The 25,939-nt window shown below is 45.0% G+C and overlaps 1 protein-coding gene and 1 pseudogene across 1 annotated transcript in view; both read right to left on the bottom strand.

Annotated features, from left to right (window-relative positions):
* Positions 1–25,939, bottom strand: part of TET3 (tet methylcytosine dioxygenase 3) — a 96,497-nt gene that overhangs the window by 3,710 nt on the left and 66,848 nt on the right. Inside the window, 8 exon segments of the mRNA XM_025049323.1 lie at positions 1–217; positions 910–1,246; positions 6,010–6,147; positions 6,635–6,724; positions 9,244–9,394; positions 10,583–10,791; positions 16,869–16,962; positions 22,806–22,896. The exon segment at positions 1–217 is cut by the window's left edge and continues 39 nt beyond it. Coding sequence (XP_024905091.1) covers positions 1–217; positions 910–1,246; positions 6,010–6,147; positions 6,635–6,724; positions 9,244–9,394; positions 10,583–10,791; positions 16,869–16,962; positions 22,806–22,896 — 1,327 coding nt within the window.
* On the bottom strand, positions 15,726–15,845 carry LOC112482995 (annotated as a pseudogene).

The following is a 25,939-nucleotide window of genomic DNA, read 5'->3' as shown; positions in this document are numbered from 1 at the left end:
CCGTTGACAGAGGTCAGGCTGGGCTGTGCATAGTAGGAGTGGTAGGAGTACACGCTGTTCATGCTGTACGGGTCGGAAGGCCGGCAGTTGCCCAGCACCGAGTAGCTCTCCACCACCGTGTTGCTGCCGTACTTGAAGGAGCTGAAGTGGCTCTGAGGCTCCACCTTGAGGGAGGGCTTCAGGCTCTGCTGGGACAATCCGCCCTTCAGGGACAAGCCTGAGGAGAACAGGAGGCAAGACAGAGAGGAAGCAGGGAGAACCACAGTCGGCCGAGGCCCTGGGCAGATGGACTGGGGGTAGAAACTCTCTCTCTCCTTCAGAGGTTTCCTCTGCAGGACATGCAAGATGAATGAGGCTGGACTTGCTCTGGGCACTGCTCAGCATGGCCCCCGGACCCTCTGAGGCCCTGGGAGAAGTGGCCCAGAGCCCACGGCCCCCTCTGTGTCACTCCTCCCCCACCCCTCACCCTAGTGAACTCCACGAGTCCTCACTGAGGCCCCTCCCATCTGCGGGGACAAGGGCCAAGAGAAGGGGGAGCTGTGCCACTCAGCCACCCTGACCGCAGCCCACGTGCCTAAAGCCGCGGTCCCCTCAGACTCTCAGAGAGGGAGTGGGTGAGCCGGAGGGGAAACCCAGCTCCTCTTTGGGAAGATACGATGACCTCCTTGCACTTGCTCCCCAGGGACCGCCTATCAGTTTGGTGTCCCAGGGCTGCTGCGGCTTTCACACTGACTGACAACATTAGGATAATGGGATGGTCCAGATGACTGAGAGGCCCCCGGACTTTTTCATCTGGAGTCCCAACTCAAGGCAGAAAGGGAGCAGTCAGCGGGCCATCCAGGGGGCCATCCAGGGCCCCCACCCAACAGCACCAATGCCACCCCCGGAGGGCGCCTGCTCCCCACACACCTGGGTCAGTGGGGATGCCGGCCAGCTCCAGGGCCTCCTGCTTGATCTTCTCCGGGGTGCTCAGCTTCTCCTTCTGAATCTTCTTCTTCTCGGCTGCCGCCTTCCTGGCTTCCAGCTGCCGCTGGCGACAGGACTTGGCAGGTTCTGGCAGGCGCCGAACCTCGCGGGGGAAGGCGGTGAGCACCTGGATGGCCCCACTGCCCACCTTGGCGTTCTGGTTCTCCTCACTGCCGAACTCATCCGTGGTGGCCATCTTGTACAGGGGGAGCACGTGCAGCTGCTCGTCCTCTGGAATCTTGCCCACGCAGCGATTGTCTTCCTTGGTCAGGGTGCAGACCTGCTCCAGCAGCGAGAGGGGCATGAGCTGGGGGAGCCCAGTACTGGGAGGAAGGGCTGAGCATCCCCATGGGTGATACCCCTTCCCCCAAAAGCCCCAACACCAGGCATCCACTTGGTCTTAATGCTCCCTATTACTTTACGGTGTCTAAAAAGCACATCCATCCTGGTTCATAGCATAACAGTATCACCAACATTTAGTCTGCTCTACAGCTTTCAAAGCATGTCCACTCACACTGTCTCATGCGATCTTAATAAGGCCAAGAGGGGATGAGACAGCTGGCCCAGGGTGACATGGCTGGCAAGGGGGCAGGGCTGGGGCACATGCTACACTCTCCAGCACAGCATAATGGCCACTGCAATAAATCCACTAGTGGAGCCTGGGACCACTCACCATTATCCTCCTTGCCCTGAACATTCGGCCTCCTTTTGCTCTTGAAATACTTTTCCTTTTTATTAAAAACTACATGTGCTGGTTGTAGAAAACTTAGGCCAGCAAAAAGGAAATAAAAATTATCTCCATAATCCCACCACCTAGAAATAATCACTGTAAACACTTTGGTCATATACACATGTACACACTCACTTTTTGGGAATTAAACAGGATGCATGCAGTTTCTGTAATAACTTTATCTTTTTAAATATAGTATGTTTTCTTATGCGTTAAATATTCTCCAATATGATTTAAGATCTGATTCTACTGTATCAATGTATTCATTTATTTAACTAATCTCTCATTACCATTTGGACTTGTTTTCAGTTTTTCCCTATCATAAACGATACTTTAATCCTTTTGGCTAAAATTTTAAAGACTCAATTCCCTAGAATAAATGCTGTGAAGTAGAACTGCCACAGACTACTAAACTACCCTCCAAAATGATTATCATCATTAGTGTTTCACTCATACTGTCAGAATGTGAGTTTCAATTTTCTTACACTTTTGCCTGTAATTTTGCCACCAATTTCTTAAAAACTTTTTGCTCATTATCAAAACGTATCTTGTTGTTTACTAACAAGGTTCTATTTTTTCTCAAGTGTACTCTCTACTCTTTATTGACTATATTTTCTTATTGTCTGTTTTCTTGATGTGCTGGCATTTGGAGCCTTGATCCTGGAGGGACTGCCCCTCCCAGGGCTAGCTAATTTCTAGAGATAGCAAACGACTCCCCTGTGAGCACACATTTGATAGACAAATTAACCGATCCAGAGCCTGTACCTCCAACCATCTCTTTTATCAACTTGCATATGCCAAGATCCCCCTGCCCTAAATCACCCCAAGGCTAGGCATGGACAACTAGGGACCACCCCGATAGCCCAGAGCCCACAGACTTTATTGGAAGGACCCAATCCTAAGCTTACTCAGTGTACCTACCCTGCCTTGCCCATTTCTTCCAACAAAGTCCCCAATAAAGGCTCTGGGCACGTTCTCTCCCTCACTCCTTCTGCCTCCTGACCGACCCTGGTGCTTCTCCGCATGGCCCTGTGTGGCTTGCTGTGGATTCTGCTTGTGGGGCTCTGTGAGTATAAACTTCTTCCTTCATAACAATCATTTCTGTGTCTTCGCATCTTATACCCAATTAAAACGAATCCTGGGTACATGTGAACACAACTCTGTCTTCCTTTTTTCGGTGAGTTTTATGACTTTTGCCCATTTTTTTTTTTTACTAGATTATTCATTATCACTAATACAATCTTTCCATCACTCCCTTTGTCACTTGTGACAAATGTTGTTTTCCAGTTTGCATTGGCTTTTCAATTTTGATTATGGCATTTTATTACTGAACATTTTTCTGGAGTCAGCTGTAGTCATATTTTCATCTAACGTTTCTCCTTTGGTGTGGTGCTCTACCAAGCGTGCTTCTTTCCAGAGTTTGTGGGGGTCTTCAGACTTACTCTGCTCCAACCGGACCCCTGTGCACTTTCTGAGTTGGACTGAACACCAGTCCTGCTTCCTACAATCCTCTAAAACCCAGCGTTGTAAACAACAAAGCAAAGAAAAAAGGCAAAGGATGAGATATGACAGAAGGTGTATTTCTCTCTCTAACATATAAAGATGTCTTACAAATGTCAACAGATGCGGCTAAAAAAATAATAGTTAATAAATAACCAGTTAAAAAATAACAGAAAGACATAAGTACGACAGTCATGAAGATGACATTAAAACGAGCAAGAAAAATAGGAAAAGGTATTCGAACTCTCTAGAAATAAAAGAAACACAAATTAAAATAAGGTTTGCCACTCAGGCAAGCAAAAACTGAAAAGGTTGACAAAACACTCTGTTGGCAAGGAAGCCAAAGAATAAGCACACTAAGCCTGAAACTGTCCTCACCCCAGCACCTCAAGGGATTACACACCACTACACAGGTGTGTGACCATGGTCCCTCCCGTGGTTTACAGAAGGGGAAGTTGCAAAGAACTTATTGTCCATCGAGAGGGGCCTGGTCAAATAAATGATGGCAGAGCCAAACATACAGCCTTAGAACATGCTAAAGTAAACCTACAGCCACTGACACAGAAAGCTGTCCACCACAGATCCTTGAGTTAAGAAAAGCAGGTCATGGAACAGCAGGGGATCCACATAATGTGATCCCCTTTGTGTAAAACTTATATAGCTGTACATGCGCGCACACACATTCAGATGACTGAATGGATGGGCATCACAATGCAAACACTGATTATTTCTACAAGATTGCAGGCAATTTTTACTTTATACTTCCTTATATTACTTAAAATTTTTTATAACGAATAGTTAATTAGTAAAAAATACTATTCATTTTGGAAAAAATTTACCTTTTTTCACTCCAAACTCTAGAAGCTCTGGAACCCAGATAACCTCCCTGTGCTCCCATCTCCTTCCCTGCCTCTCTCCTCATAGCTTGGAGGGCCCGCCCTTTCTGTCTCAGCTAGAAACCCTCACAACACAGTCTAGACAGGAGCCTGTCCTATCTTGCTTCTCAGGCTTGGACACGGAGAAGGAAGACAAGGTGGAGAAATGAAATCCTAGGGTTAGGTCCATCGGTCTCCATGGGGATACAAGCTACACCAGATTCTGGGAGCCCCCTTTGAGATAACTGCGCCAGTACCCTTGCCTCTTTCACAGCTTCCCCAGAACCTACTTAAAAAGCAGAGAAGAGAGCTAGCCTCACCCCTTCTAGGGTATCCCCACTCAAGCCCAAACCTCCTCTCTTCCCCAAATACATCCATGTCCCTGGTACTGCATCTAGCTCCATGGCTATAACCAGGAACTACACGCTCTTCAGTCCCAAGTTCATTTCTATGGACCCCTCCCTCTCCCCTGACTACTCTGCATCTCTACCTGGACATCTAGCAAACAACTCAAAACAGAATTCTTGGTTTTTTACCCCAACACTGGTCTTCCCCCATTAGTCTGTATCTCAGTAAATAAAACCAACATTTGCCCAGTTGCTCAAGCAAAAAATCTTGGAGTGGTCCTCAAGTCTCCTTTCTCATCCTACATCCACAGTGCATCAGCAAATCCTCTCAGTTGTACTTTTGAAATCATCCAACATCTGTCCAATTACTCTCATCCCCACCCTCAACCCTGCCCTAGCCCTGTCACCTCTGGCCTGGACAACTGTCCCAGCCTCCTACCTGGCCTTCTTCCTCCAATTCCCTCCCACACTCCCCTACCCCTACCTGACACACTTCATTCTCCATCTGCAGGAACGAGGGAGCACATCTAACTTTATAAATGAGATCTTACCATTCCCAGCTCAAGAGCCCTCCAGGGATTCCCCATCACACTTAGAGCAGAACTCACAGCCTTGCCCGGCCTCCCTGTGACCTGGCCCCTGCCCAGCCCTCTACTCTCATTCCCCCGAGGCTTAGCTTGTGCTGGTCCTTCTGCCTGCAGCAATCCACCCCCAGAAGTTCAATCCCTTACTCCGTAGCTTCATTCATGTCTCTGCTCAGGTGCCCCTCCTCAGAGAGGCCTCTTTGGCCACTTCATCTAAAATATCTCCTATCATGTCACCCTCTTCTCACAGTCTTCGCTGCTACTGGACAGTATATCACATACTTGGGCAAGACTGTGCATTTTATTCCCTGGCATCTAAAGCCGTACCTGGGCACAGTAAAACATTTGCTCGATGAATGAATCGAGAAGTTGTTCAGATTTAAATCCAAGTGTCCACAGAGACCTGGAACCACATTTTAGCCCTTTTCCCAAGGGCCTTGAGAATACTCGCCGGTGGCGCTTGCGGCTACAGCGTTTGCCTCGAGATAACGGGCGGATTATAGTCCTAACCTTATCCCCAAAGTTTGCCATGAAATATCTCACTTTTATTATTTTCACATCGCTCTAGCATATCGATAGCCTTTGGAAACAAATGACATCATTCTATTTATAGAATTCTGTTTTCAATACTTTGATCACTGAAAATGTCAAAACCTAGAAAACGTAGCATTCCTACACGTGATGTTAAATGAACACTGGCAGCGAGCTGCACTTTGTTTTCCTAAATAGGAAAAGGGTTAGATAATTGAGGGGCTCCAGGTGCCCAAGGGGCTGCATTCTGCAGCATCCGCCTAACCACAGAAACAAGGCCAGCTCTGTCCATGCATCTGGTGAGGGTTTTCTCAGAGCGAAGGGCAGGTGTGAGCAGTCTGGCAGGGCAGTCCCAGAGTCTGAGAATCTGTCTCCTGGTCTCTCCCCACTCGAGCCCACCTGTCTGCATACACCAGTCGGCCCTCTTCCAGGATGGTCCCGTGAGTGGGGCTGTGACAAGACAGAGGCTTCCTTACCACTGTGCAGCCATTGTAGAGGTTATGCTGGTCTTTGTGGGCGTGGGCACAGAAGTCCATGCAGGCTGTGACCCCCGAGAAGGGCCGCCCTTCCTTTAGCCCCAGACGGCAGTCGATCGCTATTTCCTCATTAGTCACCTGTGTGGATGGCCAAAGAGAGCTGCTCATGAGACCTGAGGTGAGTGGCCCTGATTCTGCACATGGGGAGGCCAGATCTTGGGGGAGGGATGTTAAGGATCAGTCACCTTGCCTTTGGGCTGCAGGAAGGAGGTTTCTGGCTGAGGCCCCTGTAGGAATTACTTCCTCCTGAGTTATCTCAAGTCCCCCTTGCCTCATCTGGGAGATGCAGGGGTGAAAAAGGAGAGAAACTCAAGCCTCATTAGTAGAAACCAGACCAGAGGCAGTGGAGGGGGATGAAGCCCAGGGATGGAGAAGAGATGTTCTCAGGTATGGTCAGCATGGTATGGGAAAGGGGTCTTAGGAAAGAACTACATCCCTGCTCCATCTCTGGCTGGGCTTTTCCTGTAAGGAGCACAGAGGAACCCACTTTCCTAGTTCCCTACTTCAGGGAGCGTGGCACAGATGTGGATGACATGTGGGCACAGAAAGGCCCAGGAGCCAGTACCTGGTTCTGGTAGGCCTGTGGGGCCAGCCGCTTGTACAGGGGTGCAACTTCGGTGGCCAGATCCTGAAAACTCTTCCGGAGCACTTCTTCCTGTGGAGAGAAGAGAGGTCACACATCCAGAGCAGCCTGCCTGGCAAACCCTGACACTGGAAATTAGCCACCATTCCAGAACCAACACCGGGTTGCCACTGGGAAAGTAGGAAGTAAGGTGCCATCAGGTAGTTTTTACAGTGTTCCCTCTGTGAAGGGTGTGTTGCCATGTCCATTCTAAAGTTGGGAAACTGAAGCTCACCAGGAAAAGCCCCTGCCTGTCAGTCCAGTCAATCTGACTGCCAAGCGACTGCTGTTCTAGGCTCTAGCCCAGTGCTGCTCAGAACACAGAAAAATGGTTCTTGCTTTCGAGTGCTCCACACCCTAGGGTAGAGGTGTGGTATGGTGGCAAGTAAGAGGAGGAGCAATGACTGTGGATTGTTTTTCCCATGTTACAGGATAAATAAAAGTCAAGGTCTATGTCAGAAATTCCTCAGCCAGTCAGGCCCAGAGCCTGTCCTGAGCCAGGTACACAAACGGATTTCATAGCTCCAACCTCTACACCCACATCGTCTCATATGACAGTCACAAGCCGCATGTGGCTATTGAAATATAAATTAATTTTAATTAACTTTAAATAAAATTGCAATTCAGTCCCTCTGTTGCAGTAGTCACACTTCAAATGCTCAATAGCTACATGTGGCTCCTGTCCTGGAGAGCAGAGAACATTTCCATCATCACAAAAAGTTCCAAAGGACAATGCTGCCCTAGACAATGCAGCAGCCCCCGCAACTACACTTGATGAAAGTTACAGGGGTCCAATCTCTGGACTTCCACGAGTAGCAAGTAGGACTGGGCAAGCTCCTGGCAGGCCTCGAAGAGTTTTCGGAGAAGGCATAGAGAGTTTTCAGGAAAGTAAGCAGGAGAAAGTGGGAAGAGGGAAAGAACCAAGTTTATAGAATTAGAAATGGAAGAACGAGACCAATGGCTCAGATGTCCATCCACTCGGGAGAGCAAAGCTGTCAGCCATTCCTGACTGCACCTCCCTGGCTGCCACTCTGATGCTGCCACCAGCACAGTGGACCCAAAGCCAGCACAGCATGGAGGTGAGGCTCATAAGCTCTGGGGAAACACAGGCCTGGGCTTAAACCCTGACTTCGCCATTATAGCCATATGGTCTTGGGCAAGCTGTGTGACTCACCTGGAAAGTGGGAGTAATGGTGCCTAGGTCATCGGGGTGTTGTAAAATTAACTGAGATACGAGAGGTGCTGGGCAGAGGACTCAGGACTTAGTAAGTACACAGAAACAGTAGCTGATGGAATAGGAGAAATATTGCTGAGAAATTAAACCAATGCATTTTCATTCCTGGTAACTCCTAGTTCCTCGTGGCCCTGGGACTCCTGCATTCATTGAAGCTACTGCATTTGTTGCTTCTGGGGAGGGCAGACGCTGTCATAAATAAAAGTCTAATGTCAAATCAGACTATTAGACTAGCTCATGCAACAGTCCAAAGCCAGGCTTTGAGGAAAAAAAAGGGCTTCTAAATTTGAAAATGCTTCCTTTTACTTCTGAAACACCAAACTTGGAAATCTGAAATCTGAACGTAGTGTATATGTGGTATAGAACAAAAAGGCCCCAGGGCAGTCCCCACCCGGTGGAAAAGGGGGACGCCCTCCTCATCTGAGGAGCTTGGAGAGATTTGGGAGCTATTGGCTAGGGTTGAGACGTTGCCTGCATTCCGGCAAAGGGACCCAGAACCCTACCCTCACAGAAGCATAGGCAGGAGGGAGGCAGGGAGGCTGGGGTGGGGATGACAGAGAGCCTAGACAGACCTGCACCTTCTTAGCATTTGGAACTCTGAGTGGAGACCACCTCCTAGGACCCCACTTCACTGCACGGGCAACAGAGGGCAAGTAGCAGAGGAGGAGGTGGCCTGACCTGACGCTCCTGGTTCCCACAGCCTGAGTGTGGCCTGCAGTGGAGATCCAGGGGCCCCTTGTCCGGTTGTCATGGGGTTGAGAAGGAGGCCTGGCCCTCAATGAGGAGACTGCAGAGAGAAGGCCTAGAGGCTGTACTGTGGATGCTGGCCTAGTGCCCCACGACCAGGCCAGGCCCCTAGTAAGGAGACAACTGAACAACTGCTCGGAGACATATGCCCAGCGGCCAGAAAGGATGAGGGACACCTCAGAAAGTCAGGCATCTGCCCAGAGAATGGCCCAAGGCTGAGAGGCCCTCTTCCTGTGATACCTCCCAGACCCAAAAAGAACATCTTAGGAAGAATGGTGAGAAAAAAATTACCATTTAAGATGGTTGAATTCTGATGAGGAATTTGAATGTTTAACTTAAAGAGCCTGTTTTAAACCGGAAGAGTCTGAAGCTTACCTGTAACTGGTAAGCCTAATTTTTTACTCACTGTACCCTCTCTACACATTTCACAGCAAATAAGCAGATAAAGCAAGTTCCACTTTCTGTACATCTGTGTCACGGTGTGTGAACCCCAGCTCCCACCTGGACAACTAAAGACACAGGTGGGACAGGGTGTGTGGGAGTGTCTCACTGCTCCCTGTGAGCTCCTCACCTCCTTGGGGTTGTCCCCTGCGAGGCGGAACTTTCGAGGCGTCTTGCTCCGAGCGTATTTGCAGCCGTTGAAGTACATGCTCCAGGAACAACCGAAGGAGAAGGAGGCACCACAGGTGTTGGGGTCTTTGCCTTGGCAAGCGCAGGTCCGGCTGTAACACATATCACGTGTTAGGCACACAGACACGTTTTTTTTTCTTCTGGAATCTTCCTCCTCCCTCAGGAGGAGGACCTGCTGAGGCCTGGTATCCACTGGCCTCCCAGTGACTTGGACTACATCCTTCCTTGCCCTCAATTGCTTCCCCAAATTTCCTTGGGTACAGAGCCAGCTCTGAGCAGTCCATTCTATTCTCACTCCTGAGCTTGGAGATCTGAGTCTGTTGTTGGGCAAAGCACAGGGCCCCTGTTTGTGATAAGTGGGAAGAATCAGTCAAAACCCAATAAGGTTTATATTTTGCCTTAACTCTAATATCCTGACCAGCTCGAACACACACCGCATAGACGGGGATGACGTGAACCACAGGGTGTGAACATGCCTGCTTTCTGCAGGCCTGGGTGTTTACAGGCCTTTAAGCAAATAAATACTGACGTCACAATTCAACGCTTAATAAAATCCAGAAACAATCCAAATGTTCCTCAACAGGGGAATGGACAAACTGTGATACACCCACACTGTGGAATACTACTCGTCAGTGAAAAGGAGCGAGGTACTGATACACATCCACAGATGACTTTGGAAACACTGCACTCAGAGAAAGAAGCCAGACAAAGGCTACACACTGTATGGGTCCATTTATATGACATTCTTGCAAAGAGAAACCTATAGGGAAACAAGACTGGTGGTTGCTGGGGCCGGGGGAAGAACATGCCTATAACGGGGCATGAGGGAAATTTTTGGATGATGGAACTGTTCAATATCTTGATTATGGTAGTGGCAGCTACGTGGCTGTAAACATTTGTCAAAGCTCTTCAAACAATATACCTCAAAGGATGAATTTTACCATAAGCAAAAATACCATAATTTAAACAATGGGAAAAAACCCTCTGAGGGTAGGTTCTATGAATACCACTGGTGCCTTATATTGGTGCAGCACTCACACACTTTTCACACTTGTTACCATCATTAGGGCCTCAGAGTCGATGGGGGCACAACGGCAACACTGAGCCAAGTCAACAGACCCTCCCCAGCCAGGACCAGAACCCAAGTCAGGGCTGTGAGTAAGCATTCTTTCCACCCAGGCCTAACTCTGCAGGACAAACAGCGCCTTGGATGGGGCAAGTGGCTTCTCAGGGCTGCCCAGAGTCCCCTGCAGCTGCTGCCCGGGGCCCTGCCCACGTACTCATCGTTGAGGCCACATCTCCGGCTGGTGGGGTTTCCATACTTCCGGAGGGTGTCGGTGAGCTCCTGGTAGAGGGTGTCTCCAAGGCTGCGGGGGATGCCCTCCCAGGCCAGGATGAGGATGACGATCACGGCGTTCTGGCAGTGGTGGCCTGCCCGGTGCCGCACCAGGCAGAGCAGCTTCTCCTCCAGCGTGTGTCTGCGGATCACCTGCAAGAATGCAGGGCAGGCACCGTTAACTGCGGGAGCCAGGCACCCACGCTCCTCTGCACAGGGTGCCACATGCCCCTCACCTCTGCCGACCAGACCTGGGGGTGCAGGTCTTCAGGACAGTACCCTAGGGGTGTTACACCCTGGCGACAGCAACCACACAGACTAAGAGATCGTTACAATTAGGGAATGAGAAACACGAAAGTTATTCTTTTAAGAAGAAAATAAGAAATGATTAAAACGTTTAAGTTATTGATGATTTATGTGGACTTAGGAGTAAAAATAGAGATAAAATTGTAAGCCAAAATATACTGAGATTTTTACGTTGTCCTAAAACATTTGCAGAGAAAATGTTGCATATCTCTACGTTTTCAGTTAAAAAGCAAGGACCTTGGTGCTGTGAAAAACTCTTTTTGGCAGTTCCTCAAAAAGCTAAACATACAATTACCGTATGACTAGACAATTCCATCCCTAGGTATACACCCAAGGGAACTGAGAGAAGAGACTCAGCTAGACACCTGTACGCCCATGTTTGGAGCAGCATTATTTGCAGCAACCAAAGGTAGAAACAACCCAGTGTCCATCAACTGATGAAAGGATAAATAAAATGTGGCATATCCAGGCAATGGAATATTATACAATCTTTAAAAGGAATAAAATTCTGCTACAACATGGATGAACCCTGAGGATCAAGTTAAGTGAAACAAGCCAGACACAAGAGAGCAAATGTTGTTATGATCCCACTTACAAGAGGTATCTAGAATAGGCGAGTTCATAGAGAGAGAGAAGTAGAATAGTGGTTCCTGGTGTGAGGGGAAAGGGACTGGGGAGTTATTGTTTAACGGGTAGAGAGTTTCAGTATGGGATGATGAAAAACATATGGAAATAGACTGTGGTGATGGCTGCATGACAAGGTGAATGCAGTTGACACCAATGAACCGTACTCTTACCAAGAGTTACAACTGCAACTTTTGTTATGTATATTCTAATGCAATTTAAAAAAGATAATGTAATATATCAAAAATCATTGAACTGTGTACTTTAAATGGGTGAACTATGCCATATGTGAATTGTATCTCAATAAGACTGTTAACAAGAAATCTAGGGCCTTGGGCACGGCACTGCTTGCTCCTCGGGACCCGGCCATTCCCTCACCCAGGTTCTCACCTCACTGGTCACTCACTCCCCGAACACTGTCCTGGCTCATAAAACAACCTATCAAGGCAAAGGGTCCTGGGGGCTGGGGAATGAGGTGGCTGAATCTCTCTCGAGGATCCCAAGTGAGTTCTGTGACCAGGTAAGATGTGGGGGCCTAGGAAGAGGGGAGAATGGGAAGGACTTTGAGTGGCAGGCTGATGGAGAAGGACTCAAGGACTATCCAAGGACTATCAAGCAGGGGGCTTATTTATGTAAATAGCTTCCTGGTGTAGGAAGGGGTGGGGTATAGGAAGGGGTCGGGTATAGGAAGGGGTGGGGTGTAGGAAGGGGTCGGGTGAATGCTTGGGGGAGCAGAAAGACTGGGAGACCAGTTGGGAAACCGCAGACATACACAAGCAAAAACAAAGTCCTGAACTAGGGCAGTGAAGAATGAATAGGAAAAGGAATGGACTCCAGAGACATGTAGGAGAAAGGCGACTTTGGGACGACCAGACTATAGGGGCTGAGGGACAGGGAGAAAGTCTTACATGACTTCCACGTTTTGTGGCGGAGGAGAATGGGTGCGTGTTGTTTATGGGGAACACGGCAGGGCTGGGGGGTACTTTGGAACATGCAAGTGGCTGTTTCCAGTAGGCCCCACAGAACAGGTCTGGAGGTCAGGAGATACCCAGGCTGGAGACAGACTTGGTCACAAATATGTCAGTGCAGGGAGTGTCGAAGCGGCAGCCAGGCGAGCAGTATAAATGAGGAAAGTGGGCCAGATGTAAGACTAGGAAGTGGTGTGGACCATGGCAAAGTACAAGCATCGTCCCCTTCAAAGGAGTAAGCCAGGCCTCTCCATCTACTGCTGCTTGGAGGGAATCCCGGCCTAATGCAGCTACTTCTTTTAATTTTGCAAGGAGAAAACAGAAATCCAGATTTTTATATGAAATCTCCCCTTATAAAGATGTGAACATCAAATCTAATTTTTTGTATGTGATAAAACACACACGACATAAAATTTCCTACTTCAGCTATTTTTAACTGTACAGTTGAGAGGCATTAAGTACATTTACATTGTATGCAACCATCATCAGAATTTTTGTCTCCAGAACGTTCCCGTCTTCCCAAACAGAAACTGTACCCATGAAACACTAACTCTCCATTCTCCCCTGACCCCAGCCAGCTCTTGGTAACCACCACTCTACTTTCTGACTCCATGAATTTGACTGTGACTCTGGGTACAGCACATGGATGGAATCATATAACATTTGTCCTTTCGTGATTAGTTTATTTTACTTAGCATAATGTTCTCAAGGTCCATTTATATTGTAGCAGGCGTCAGAATTTCCTTCAAAATTCTAAAGGACACTTTGCATGTTAAGCAAAACATATCTCTGGGAATGAGTTCCTGCTTTGAGCCATAGCGATAATGGTGCCCCCCCATGGAAGCATCAATGATATTATTTTAATTGTTTTTTGGGAATCAGCAACATGTGAACAGCATCTGTTAAATCATATGTGTGTTAGAACTCTCTGGATAATCTCCTGGCTTCCCGCTCATGGCACCAGCACATACTTGCAGGTATTGATAAGACAGTAGTCTTTGTGACTAGGGTTCTCGAGGCACTACTGTCAACCTCCTCTCACTAGCTTATCACATTCTTGGGACATGTGTTTAGAGCATGAAAAGAAACACCTGACTTGTCAAGCTGTGATTGATCCACATCCTTTTGGTTTCCCAATTGGCAAACACACAAATGTCACTAGGCACAAGCAGAAGCTCTCAGTGGCCACACCTTTATAGGCCTATAGGTACACTAAAAAAAAAAAAAAAAACTATAAGAAAACAATAAAGAAGAGCTCCCTACCAACACTCTATGAAGGAACCCAGCAAGATGGAATGCATAATGCAAGAGTCAAAGGCCAACCGAAGGCCCGAATACAGCAACACCTGAACTTGGCATCACAAACGGGTCACACACCATCACAGCATCATAAACATCTCACCTAGACCCTGGGCAGGAATTCCTCGAACGCTGAACTGAGAATAATACCGCACCCAGTAGAACCACAAGTCTATCTTCCTGTAACTCCCGCCCTTGGTACTCGGTTCCAATCCCGGGCTCCCCAGTAAATCTGCTCCACCATGCTCCTGAGAGGCCTTCAAACACCTGCCTTTGGACCTGTTACCTTTACAGACTGGCCCAAGCAACATCTCTGTGGTTCTACCAAAAGCCCGTTTTTGCTGTCCGTGATGTTTGCTTCTGGCATTCCCCCATTTATCTGGGCCTTCGGAATGCTACCTGGGTCACTCTCTTACTCCTACACTCAGTGACTTTCATACTTTGTAGAGGCCACCTTAAAATGAGAGATTACCAACGGCTGTTTGGGTCATCCGCCTGTCTTCTTAACAAACATTTGCTGGGTACCCACGATATGCCTCGACTTTGTCCCCAAGATCGTGGCCAGTCAACTCTAAAAGTTGTCAGGCGCACTGCTTTTTAGCTAAAGGTACTGGTCAGGGCTGAGGCTGCAAACAGAAACACGAACCCTGGTTGGTAAAGAAAACCCAGGCTCCAGACATGGGAGCAGGCAGGGTGGGGAGAACCACAGGATACGTCGTCCACCAAAGACAACTGGACACTGCTGCTTGCCTATGGCCATATACCACTATCTGGAGCTCTTGATACCACTCTGCTACCAAGAATCATCTGTCCTTCTTGGTGTTTGCAGGTCACTTCCCCAGCGGGGCAGGGAAGGGAACACTTGGCCCCTCTCCACTTCCAATGAAGTAAAACGCTTTCGAGAAGCCCTACCAACCAAAATACATAGTTGTTCGGAGGCTGTATAGGCAATATCAAGAGAAGTCCACTCCACTAAGGGAGATAGCTAGAAAACACACACACACGCAGAGCCTTTTTTAATTAATTAATTAATTTTTTTGCCACTGTAAGAATTCTATGCTCTACCACCATTTGCTCTTCTCATAAAAAACAATTTCTTTGCTCTCTCCTTTTATCTTCGCTCATCAGATACAGGAATTTCCGCTCTGGGAACACTGTCACTATCTATTCCCTGCTATCTAGGCTTTTCTTTCAAAGCTGGCATCACCTACCAGGGCTTGGTGATGTCACTCACAAGCTGTTCCATCCTTTGGATAAAACCTCAAGTTCACAGTACTCAAAGTGCACTGTCCACAGACCCTGGAGAACACACTGAGCACCAATTCCTCCCCCTCCATCATTCTAGTCCCCTCTCATAGTCCCAAGAACTGACCTCATGCTGTACCTGGGTGCCTCCCTCCTCCCCTGCTCAGGTCACTGTGCTCTTGCTAGCCCTCGGTAGGGACACACCATGGGTATCCAGGGGTGGAAATGCATATTCTCCTCTTCAGTGCCATCTACATAGCCAGCTGTTCCTGAACCTGGAACAGTCCCTAGCTCTTCTACCTGTGCTCCAAGGATCTTCAGTTTCCAGCCCAAGAATTTGGAATTCCTCAAGGACTGCATGAATTAGCAGGAGAAAGGGGCAGATGTCACTTCCCTGATGGGTCCTCTGCGGGGATAACACCCCATCCTGATCAGCCACAGACAGACTCAGTCAGCCTCCCACTGAAATGGTCACCTTTCATGAGGGTGAGGACAACATGCTTCTTCATGCCTGTGAATGCTCTAAGCAGTTTTAGATTCTTTTGTCGTACTTAATTCTGCAATACTGACTGAAAATTGCTCCAGATAGATATATGGTAGTTCAAATTCAGACACTTTTTCTTCTCTCTCTCTCTTCTTTCTTAACACCTACAGCACCTAGTCTTCCTAGGTGGTCTCCCATTCAAGTACTAACCAGGCCCGACCCTGCTTAGCTTCCAAGTTCAGACGAGATCGGGCACATTTCAGGGTGGCATGGCTGTAGCAGACACCTTTTATTTTCATTAAATGCAAAGGTACTAAGGCATGGGGTACATACCAGATAAGAACAGGCAAATGCACAGATGGACATAGGCTGACAAAGACCATTTACCATCGTCCCTCACTCAAAGTGAGCCGTGCGTGTTCATCTGGCCTTTCTGCCTTTGCCCATGTGACCCTCCTCATCAGGAGTGCGTCTACCCTCTCCTCAGCCCGTTTAATAGGGCCCTGCATTCACAGCCCCACACACGTCCACCTTCTCTGGGAATCCTAGCCTGACTTCCTCCCTCCCAACACATGTCCCTGTCCCTGAACTCTATGGCACCAAGTCAGCCTCTCAAAGTTAAACCTCAATTATTCACATCTCTGTAATTTTATTTCCTGTATCTTGACATCCTAAGCAGCCGGAACACAGGGACAGAGCCTTCCATTTCCCCTGCATATCCCCCTACTCTACTATGCACCTGGTTGAGCTTACGGCTCAACCTGATGACCTTATTGTTGCTCCCAAGCACTCATTCTGTGGCGGTTCTAGAAATCAAGGTCAGAAAACTTTCGGTGAACTCAGGGTCTGAGGCACTGACAGCTGCCTGCTGAGACACTCAGGCTGCTTATAGGAAACAGTGGCTCAGAAGCAAGGTAGGAGCAAGGCCCCTTCCAGAAAGGAGACAGGAACACCAGAAGCTCCAGCACAGGGAGTGGGGCAGAGGAGTCCAACAGTTGGCCATAGTGGGGTAAGATTTTTATGCCTCGGGTAAGACGCCATCTTCAGCTCCTCCTGTTCTCCAAATAGCCCTGAACCACGGGACAGTATGAGCTGAGTATAATGACTAGAGCATTTCTGAGGCCAGCCCCAGATGCCAGGTGCTGGCATTTAAACAAAAGGACAAATAGTTGAGGTTGGGGAAAGTGACCCTAACCAAGCACCAGATGCCAGCTCCAAGGTTGGACAGTAAATGTGTCTGGTTCTGCCATATACCCCAGCCCTGGAGAGTGAGGCACAGCCTTGGCTGGAGTCAAGACACTCACCCACTTTGCGATGGGGCAGCCACGTGAGCTCTTCCCCTCCTTCCCGGTGTAGATGACCTTCTCGATCCGGATGGCTTTCCCCTTTTCTCCATACCTGGAGAGGAGAGAGCAGCACCATTAGCACAGTGGAACCCACAGAAGAGCAACTTACAGTAAGAAAGCAAGCCCCAGTGGATTTCTAGTTACTGTGGGGGCAACAGAGAAGAAAGAGAAAGGTGTAAATATTTATTCTGTGCTTAGCGCCTCTAAGGACACGGTCGCCACTTCCAGGTTCCTAAGGCCTCTGGTTCATCCAGCCCACCTCTGTCCAGGGCAGAGGGAGAAGTCCAGCAGAATGTCTCTGATTACTGCCTCTGAGCCTCCAGGAAGGTACTCAAACCAAAGGTCAAATGTAGGCATGTGTATCCAGCCCTGTTAGCTGAGTCACTCCAAGTTAGCTATTTATAAATTCAATAAACAAAAGAAAATAAATGGGGAAACTCTTATTGTTCTCTTTCAACAATCCCCAGCTGACATTTGAACACGATGACAGCTGAGGCTGGGCGGAAGTGACCCTACAAAGCACAAACTGGCTCTGAGAGTCCCCTGGACAGTAAACACGTCTGGTTCCCACACACACTCCGGCCCTGGCCCACCCACACGTGCACACACTCTGGGATTCTGAGACCATCTTATTAACCACAGCACATTCACAGGTGATGAAACTATGGCCTCTAGAGCTGAACTGACCTGTCTAAGGCCACACAACCACTTGTGGGGAAAGATGCTTAAAGTGCAGCCATGGAGGTCAGATAGACTGGGCTTGAGTACCAGTCCAGCCACTTTCTTGCTACAAGGACTGGAGCCACATGACTGAACTTCCTTAAGCCTCAGTTTTCTCACCTGTAAAATGGAGGTAAAAATGATTCCTACCTCCTAGGCTTGGAAAAAGATCAAATGAGGTAATCTATTGGGAGTACATTATTTAAAGTGCTTTGAAGTTCCTGACATGAGGGAAGAGCCCAATAAATATTCATTATTCTTAATAATGTAAACAGCCCTCTTACTGAATTGTCTTATTTTTAACAGCTTTTTAGTTTCAGGTACAATATTGTATCATCTGCAAATAGCAGTCACTCGCTACCTTTTCCTTTGCCCTCTTTATGCCTCTATTTCAGCTTCTCATCTCTCTGTACAAGCCAGTGCTTCGGAAGGGCTCGTGGGCATCTTTGCTTATTTCCTGATTTTACCAGAAATGTTTCCAACGATTCATCACTGAGCACGAAGCCAGCTGACTTTGGGATAGAGACAGACACTTCTTTACTTCGAAGGGTTCTACTAAAAGTCTCTGTCCTAAGGATTTTTTAATCAAGAATTGGTTACTTTTTTCAAAACATTTTAGCATCTAAGGAGATACATGATTAAATGGTTTTTCTCCTTTGGGCAATTAACACATAGGTATGCTCTTTTAACACACTGTCCTTAGATTTCTGTAATGAATCCAGTTTGGTTACGACATATTATTTGCTGTTACAGTTTATGTGTTGTGTATATACACATACAGTTACGCATACGCTCTATTCATCCACGCCACTTCTAGAAATCTCTACCTCAGAAACAACTGTACAAGTACACCAAGATTTAGGAACAAGATAGTCATTGCTGCACTAACAACAGAAAAATCAGAAACAACTTAAGTATCCAGTATAAGACTGGCTAAATAAAATATAATTACTATAAATTTCCATACAATCAAAAAACCATGCAGCCATCAAAAGGAATTTGACAGAATTACATGTGCTGACATGGAAGAAATTAAGGCGTGGGGGGAGAAGCAGCTGCAAACAGTGGGTATAGTATGATTGATCCCATTTGGTTCATAATTTCTTTATGAATTCATAATTTCTTTGTAAATGCTTACAAAAATTGAAAGGTAAGCATCGTTTTTTTAAAGTTTCTCCTGGGAAAGATAATTGCTACAGAGTTTTAGTCACTCTAAACTTTTTTTAAAGGCTTTTTATAGATATGCTTTATTTTTGTAATTGGAAAAGAGAACAAATATTTAAATGCTGATCCAGGGTTTTTCTGAGTTCTCTCTTCACTCAAGGTCTCAGGGAAGAGAGGAAAAGTGTTTCTGATAATTACCACATTAAAATTCTAAGACTACATTAGTCCCTTATAGAATGTGTTTGGAGACAGGGCTCTGGGGAGTTTATATAGCACAGTCTGGCTCAAGAAAAAAAGACCAGATAGTGCTGCTTTTGTTTAGGTCCTGGAAACCTTTCAATTCAACAAGCATTTATCAGGAAGCCACCCACAAGGGTAGAGTCTGGGCACTAGGTATGTGCTAGGGTCGCTGGGGAAACAACAGCTCGAGGTGGCTACAGCGCTCTCACCAAAACGGAAAGAATATCATGTTCCCCACAGGAGGGTGAACTGAGGACAGTGACACGGGCTTTCTAGCCAGCACCTTTCCCACCAACCCATTCTTGCGAGAAATGGTTCCTGCAGCCAACTTCATATTCAAGAGCAAATAAAAGGGCAAAGCACTGAATGATCCACTAGACTTTTTTTTTTTAAACCAGAACTGTCGTGGTCTTTAAAGACAACTAACCAATTTGAGATCTCTCTTTCTCTCTCTCTTTCATTCATTTATTTATTATGGTGACATTGGTTAATGAAATCCAGTAAGTTTCAGGTGTACAATTTACCAGTAAGGCATATGTAGATATATATTGCATTGTGTTCTTTTTTCTTAAATGTCTTACTTTCTGGCCTATCATTAAGAGGCCCTTTTAGAATGCAGATGAACTCTTAGACCCTAAAACAAGTCTATAAGGACTGGCTGAAATCTTACTCTCAAGAGTAACCTGATCATCTTAGCCAATAGTTCTTAAATGGTGGTGCCAGGATCAGCATCCCCTGGGAACTTGGGAGGAATGCAGATTCTTGGGTTCCACCCCAGACCTCTGGGTCAGAAACTTGGGGGTGGGGCCCTGAGACCTGTGCTTTCACAGCCCTCTGGGAGACTGGAGCAACTCAAATTTAAGAACCACCGATCTAAAGTGGTGCTTCTTCGGGGTTACCTCTATCACAGAGTAATGAGACCAGCTCACTTAAAATCAAGCATTTGCCAGCACAGTTCTGTGCTGGTTCTTCATTTCTAGAATGAACATTTAATGAACTCCTGGGCTGCAGACTCCCCTTTCAGCTGGAGGGCATGTGGCTCTGTGCAGTGCACTATTCTCAGGTATGAGTTGGAACAACTGACTCCAACTATCTACAAAAATGAGGAGCTGGGTACCCAGGAGGCATGGAACGCATAAGTAAATTGGGATATTTTGGAATTTGCTTTTGACTTCTCCCTCTTTTTTCCAAATCTTTACCACATAAGCCAAAATCACAGACATTTCCTTGATTTCAGTTTGCTTCCCCTCCCTGCCTTTGGCCAACTCCTGGTACTAGAGCAGTCTTGCAGAGAAGTCTGGGGGAGGTCTAGGGAAGAGACAGCCTGAACCATTCACAAACTAGACCCCCGGCCAGGTGATTTTCATTAACTGTTCACGCCCCTCCTTGTTCCAGAAAGGAGCTTAGAGATATGTCTATATGATGAAAATAACAGGTGATAGAATCAGCATAAAGCAGGAAGCAGACATGATGATGTCCACAAAATGCAAGCAATGGGGTCTTGTGTGTATTTCTGAGATGAGCCTGGAACATTTCATCGTGTGAGAAATCATGGAAGCTAATGAAGACTCCTTAGAGTCATGTCAAAAGGACTCTGGAGTGAATGTGAATGGCCCCCACGGGCCAAAGATGAGAAATTACATACGCCCCTCCTAATGGGGGCACACAAATAGGCCTCTAAGCTTACTACCAGCCAATATAAAGATGGAAACACAATCTGTTACATCATTTACAAGGTCCTCCAGATAAAAATAAACCAATTGCTGAGAAAAAAACACAAGTATTCACGGTCTTGAGAGAAATTCCTCCCCTGGATCAGTTTCTGAATAATCTACACTTGGCTGTTATTTTTAAAGCAATGAGGAAAAAAACAGACAAATCTCAACTTTATCACTATCTCTTAATCCTATTTCAAAACATACTCTTCTATAACTACGAGTTATTTAGACAGCTATCTAGAAATCTTGTAAAATTGTAACCAAGAAACAAACACACACAAAAACCGTCCCAGATCAAACTTGTACCTTTGACTCCCCCACAATCCTCAACCTGCAAGTGATAGTGTAAGAATTCCTTTCAAAAAAATCAATGGCCAAAATGATGCCCTGTCCAACTCTGGAACTGCAACTTGCACACATGTGGGCACATGCAGTCAAGCAGGCATGTACACAACACACACACACCCTGTTTTAAACCTGTTCATTCTCATGGACTCAGAGGTATCCTTTCAAACATCTTGAATTTACAGATTGGGTGTTTGATAACATGCTCTTCTGATGGGATACTTTGAATATAAATGTTTTCAAATGGTACAGGATAATTAAAAGTGATTATAGCAGATCACTATCATCGATCCATGTCACCTTTTATTCATTCAGAGGTGTTATTGGTTACTCAGTTCAAAATCACGTTCCCTGCTGCATTAATGACAGGATTATCCTGGCTCCCCTGGTCAGACAAAATCTGGTTCTCAAATTTGAAGAAACTCTGAGTCACTCAGCCTTCCACACATCTGTATGTAAATGTATGAACAAACATTTTACTTCTACATAATCTCTGCCTTTCCTATTATAGTGCTCGCTGTAAAAAGTACAGCCAGTACATGTGTGTATGAGATAGACACCCTATATGTAGTACTTACGAACAAGCTCTAAGTGTTTTACATACAATTCAGTTTATCCTCACAACTTTCCTATAATGTGTGTACTTTTATCATCATCCCCAACTTGCAGGTAAGAAAACTGAGTCACAGAGAATTTGAGTGACTTACCCAAGGACTCAGCAGTAAGTGGCAGGGCCAGGACTAAACCTTAGTCCAGCTTCAGTGTCCATATGCTCTCAATCACACCAAGCTATTTTACCTCTCTACACACTGAAACTCATAGCATTTAATGTCTGCTGTGGACACGTACCCCAATTTTAAAGTCTCTACTCAAACAAACTGATTAAAAAACCAAAACAGAGCTATTAAAAACCTTATTGTCTTGAGTTTGAATTGGAAGTGTTATTATAAACTCATGATGTATCTAATCACGGAACGATAACAGGAAATCAAAAACCTACATGCACATCTTAGCTCCTTCTATTGAAATGACCTGGAAACAATGAGCACTCCAGTAGCAACGAGCATGCCTATCACCCAGAGTCTGTTTCCTAAATACTTTTTCCCACAATAAAAGGAACCGAGACTTCTTGGATAAATGTGCAATGTGAGCCTAGAATGTTTTGTCATATGAGAAATCAAGAAAGCTATTAAAGACTCCGAGGATCATATCAAAAAGACTCAAGAGACAACCTGAAGAGGCTCCCACAGGCCAAAGCTGAGACAGTACAGTCCCCCTGGTAGAGGTACAAAATATCACCTATGGAGTGGTTTAAAAAAAAAAAAAAAGAAAGAAAAAACAATCTGATCCTGATCAAGCCTTTCGATCTACAGAAGATAATGTTAAACAATACAACAGGAAAGCTAGCAGCAAAATCCAGATTGTGGGAAACTCTAGGACATATAACCATTCAACCACACTTCTTAAATAAAAAATTGTTCAAAAGAGAGAGAAAAAAAATGGGGAAGGAGACAGATGGAAGGCAGACCTATAGACAGAAACCCAGAAGCGCTAGGGGTGAGGATCCCACATTCAACTTTCCACAATCTGAATATCTATATTCCTTCTGTATGTTGTCTAGTACAAGCAATGAAAATGAGAGAGGCTTAAAATTCGTATTCTATTAACAACTTGCCTATTCCTCCTTGGACATCTGTGCATCACTCACCGTTCCTCCATGAGTTCCCGGATAGAGGCTACTGTGGGGCCAGATCCCAGGTGAGTATAATACGGACCTTCATCTTTCTCCACTATTTGTTCTGCAGAAACACAGAATAAACGTTATTTGGAGAACATCAATTCATCAACATGCATTTAGAAAGGCAAACCACCCATGGGAAAACTAATGGGCACATTACAAAACAAGAAATTCAAATGGCTTATAAACATGTGACAATGTGTTCAACCCTATTAGGAATCAGGATATACAAATTAAAATCACAACCTTCACAAACAGGCCAAATTGGCCAAAAATTTTTAAATCTGATAAAACCATGTGTTGTCAAGACTGTGGTTTAACCATGTTGGAATTTAGTTTTCATCATCCATATTCTAGCCCAGGGGTTGACAAACCACTCCCTTCCTAGCTATCTACCCAAAGGGACTGAATACAAGGGCTCGACAGCAGCCATACACCCATGTTCATAGCAGTATTATTCACGATAGTCAAAAGGTAAAAACAACAGTGTCCATCAACAGATGAACAAAATGTAGTCTAGCCATATAATATTATCCAACCATAAAAAGGAATGAAGTTCCAGCACCTGCTACAACACAGATGAACCTTGAGAACATTACGCTAAGTGAAATAAGCCAGATACCAAAGGACAAATATTGTATGATTCCACTTATGTAAATTATCTAGAATAGGCAAATTCATTGAGGTAAAAATTAGAGGTTTCTAGGGGTTGGGGGGAGTGAGGATTAGGGAGTTATTTCTTATGGGTGCAGAGTTTCTGTTTAGGGTGATAATAAGGTTTTGGAAATAGATAGTAGTGATGGCTGTACAATACTATGAATTTAATTAACGCCACTAAACTGAACACTTAAAAATGATGAAAATGGCAAATCTATGTTATGCATATTTTACCACAATTTAAAAAAAGGAATGAAGTACTGATTCATGCTACAATGCGAACATTATGCTAAGTGAAAGAAGCCAGACATAAAAGAGCACATTTTTCATGATTCCATTCATATGAAATATGTAGAATAGGTAAATCCATAGAAATAGAAAGCAGATTGGTGGTTGCCAGAAGCTGAGAGGAAGGTGAAGTGGAGAGTAACTGCTTAATGGGTACAAGGTTTTATTCTGGAGTGATGAAAACGTTTTGGAACTAGATAGAGGTGGTGGTTGTCCAACACTGAGAATGTAGTAAATGCCACGAAATTGTTTGCTTTAAAATGGTTAATTTTATGTTACGTGAAGTTCACTGAATTTTTTTTTTAAAAGAAGAAACTATTGATTCATGCAACAACATGGATGAACTTTAAATAAATTGCTCTAAGTGAAAGAAAGGAGACCCAAAAGACTATGTAACTCTGGAAAAGTGTTTTGACTGGATTCTATAAGGGTAAAGACAAAAAGAACTTTATACAACTACTGTATTACAGTTGGAAAATTTGTTTCATGTTTAAGGAGACATGACAACTAAAGGCAACGTGGTGTCCTGCATTGGATCCCATAACAGAAAGGGAACATTAGTGGAAAAACAGATAAAATCCAGAGTTTTTCGTTAATAGTGTGGTACCAACATCAATGTCTTAGTTTTAAATGTACTGTAATTACATAAGATGTTTACATTAGGGGAAGCTGCGTAAAGGGCATACCGGAATTCTCCATACCAACTTTGTAACTCTTCTATAAATACAAAATTATTTCAAATAAAGTTTGAAAAAAAGAAACAAACAAAAACACAAAAATTAGGGCCCTAATGTGCTGATCCTGTCCCAGAGGAAACCTTGGCCACAGGCATCAAAACATGTACAAAGATTTTCATAGCAACATTAGTTGCACTAGTTGAAACAGGAAACAATCCATAATCCAGCAACAGTGGAAAGGATAAATAAAGTGTAGTAGAGTCATATAATGGCATACATCCAGCAACCAGCAACAAAAACTGACAACTTGCAACGACATGGCTGAATACTACAACACCATAGTGAGTGAAAGAAAGCATAGCACAGGACAAACACAGTAAGATTCCACTGAAATAATATTCAAAATCAGGCTCAACTATACTGTTTAGAGATCTACAGGTGGTAAAATTATTATGTTGAAATATGAAAGATATTAGAAATTCTTTTACCTACAAATTGGCAATTTATATGGTTCAAATTTAATATAAAGAAAAACAAGAAAATCACTGTCACAAGTCGAAAGAGTGGTTACCTCTGGAGTATGGCAGAGGAATGTGACTGAGAAGGGTACACAGGGATGTCTGGGGAAATAGAATGGCCTATTTTTGGCCTAGGTTGTGGTTACACAGGTGTTCATTTTATAAATTTTCATTAAACTGTATATGAATGTTTTGTGTACTTCCCATAGAGTGCATGAAATTTGTAATTTTTAAAACAGTAAAAATTAATGTCATACCTACTCTATGCAGAACATTATGCTCAACTTTATGCTGAAATAAGATAATAACTGTCTGGGCCCTTAAAAAGTTTATGATCTGACTGAGTAAATAAGACCCACACATAAAAAGATAATTTATGGCATTTCAAGTCAAGGGGGAAAGATTAATTTTTCAATGCATGGTGCTGGTACAACTGGGGGAAAAGTCTGATCCATACTTAATACTTTATCCCAAAATACATTCCAAATGTTTGAAAGCTTTAAATACAAACAAACAAACAAACAAACAAACTACACAAGTTCTGGAAGAAAAATGATGGAAAAGTTTTTTAAAATAATCATGGAAGTGGTAAGATCTTCTCTAAGTATAATATGAAAGAAACCCTGACAGATTTAACTAAAGAAAATTTTTAATTAATTACCAAAAGTTAAGCCGAAGACAACCACCACACTGGGGAGAAATATCCGGAACTCATACCAGACGAAAGGCCAATTTCCTAATATATCAAGAGCTTCTACAGCTAAATTAGGCCAATAATACAACAGAAAAATGAAAAAAGGGTAAAAATGGCTCTTTGAAAGAGAAATGAAAATGGTTGGAACATGTAAAGGTACAATAAGGTACCGGTTTTACCTTTCAGATGAGTCACCATCAAAGTCTGGTAACTCCTTGTGTCGGTGAGGGTATAGGAAAACAGACAGTATGGAAAGTAATTTAGCAATAT

The sequence above is a fragment of the Pteropus alecto genome, unplaced genomic scaffold, assembly GCF_000325575.1.
Source record: "Pteropus alecto unplaced genomic scaffold, ASM32557v1 scaffold100, whole genome shotgun sequence".
NCBI classification, from domain to species: Eukaryota; Metazoa; Chordata; class Mammalia; order Chiroptera; family Pteropodidae; genus Pteropus; species Pteropus alecto.
Note: the sequence above shows the minus strand (reverse complement) of the source record. Positions and strands in the feature narration are given on the sequence as shown.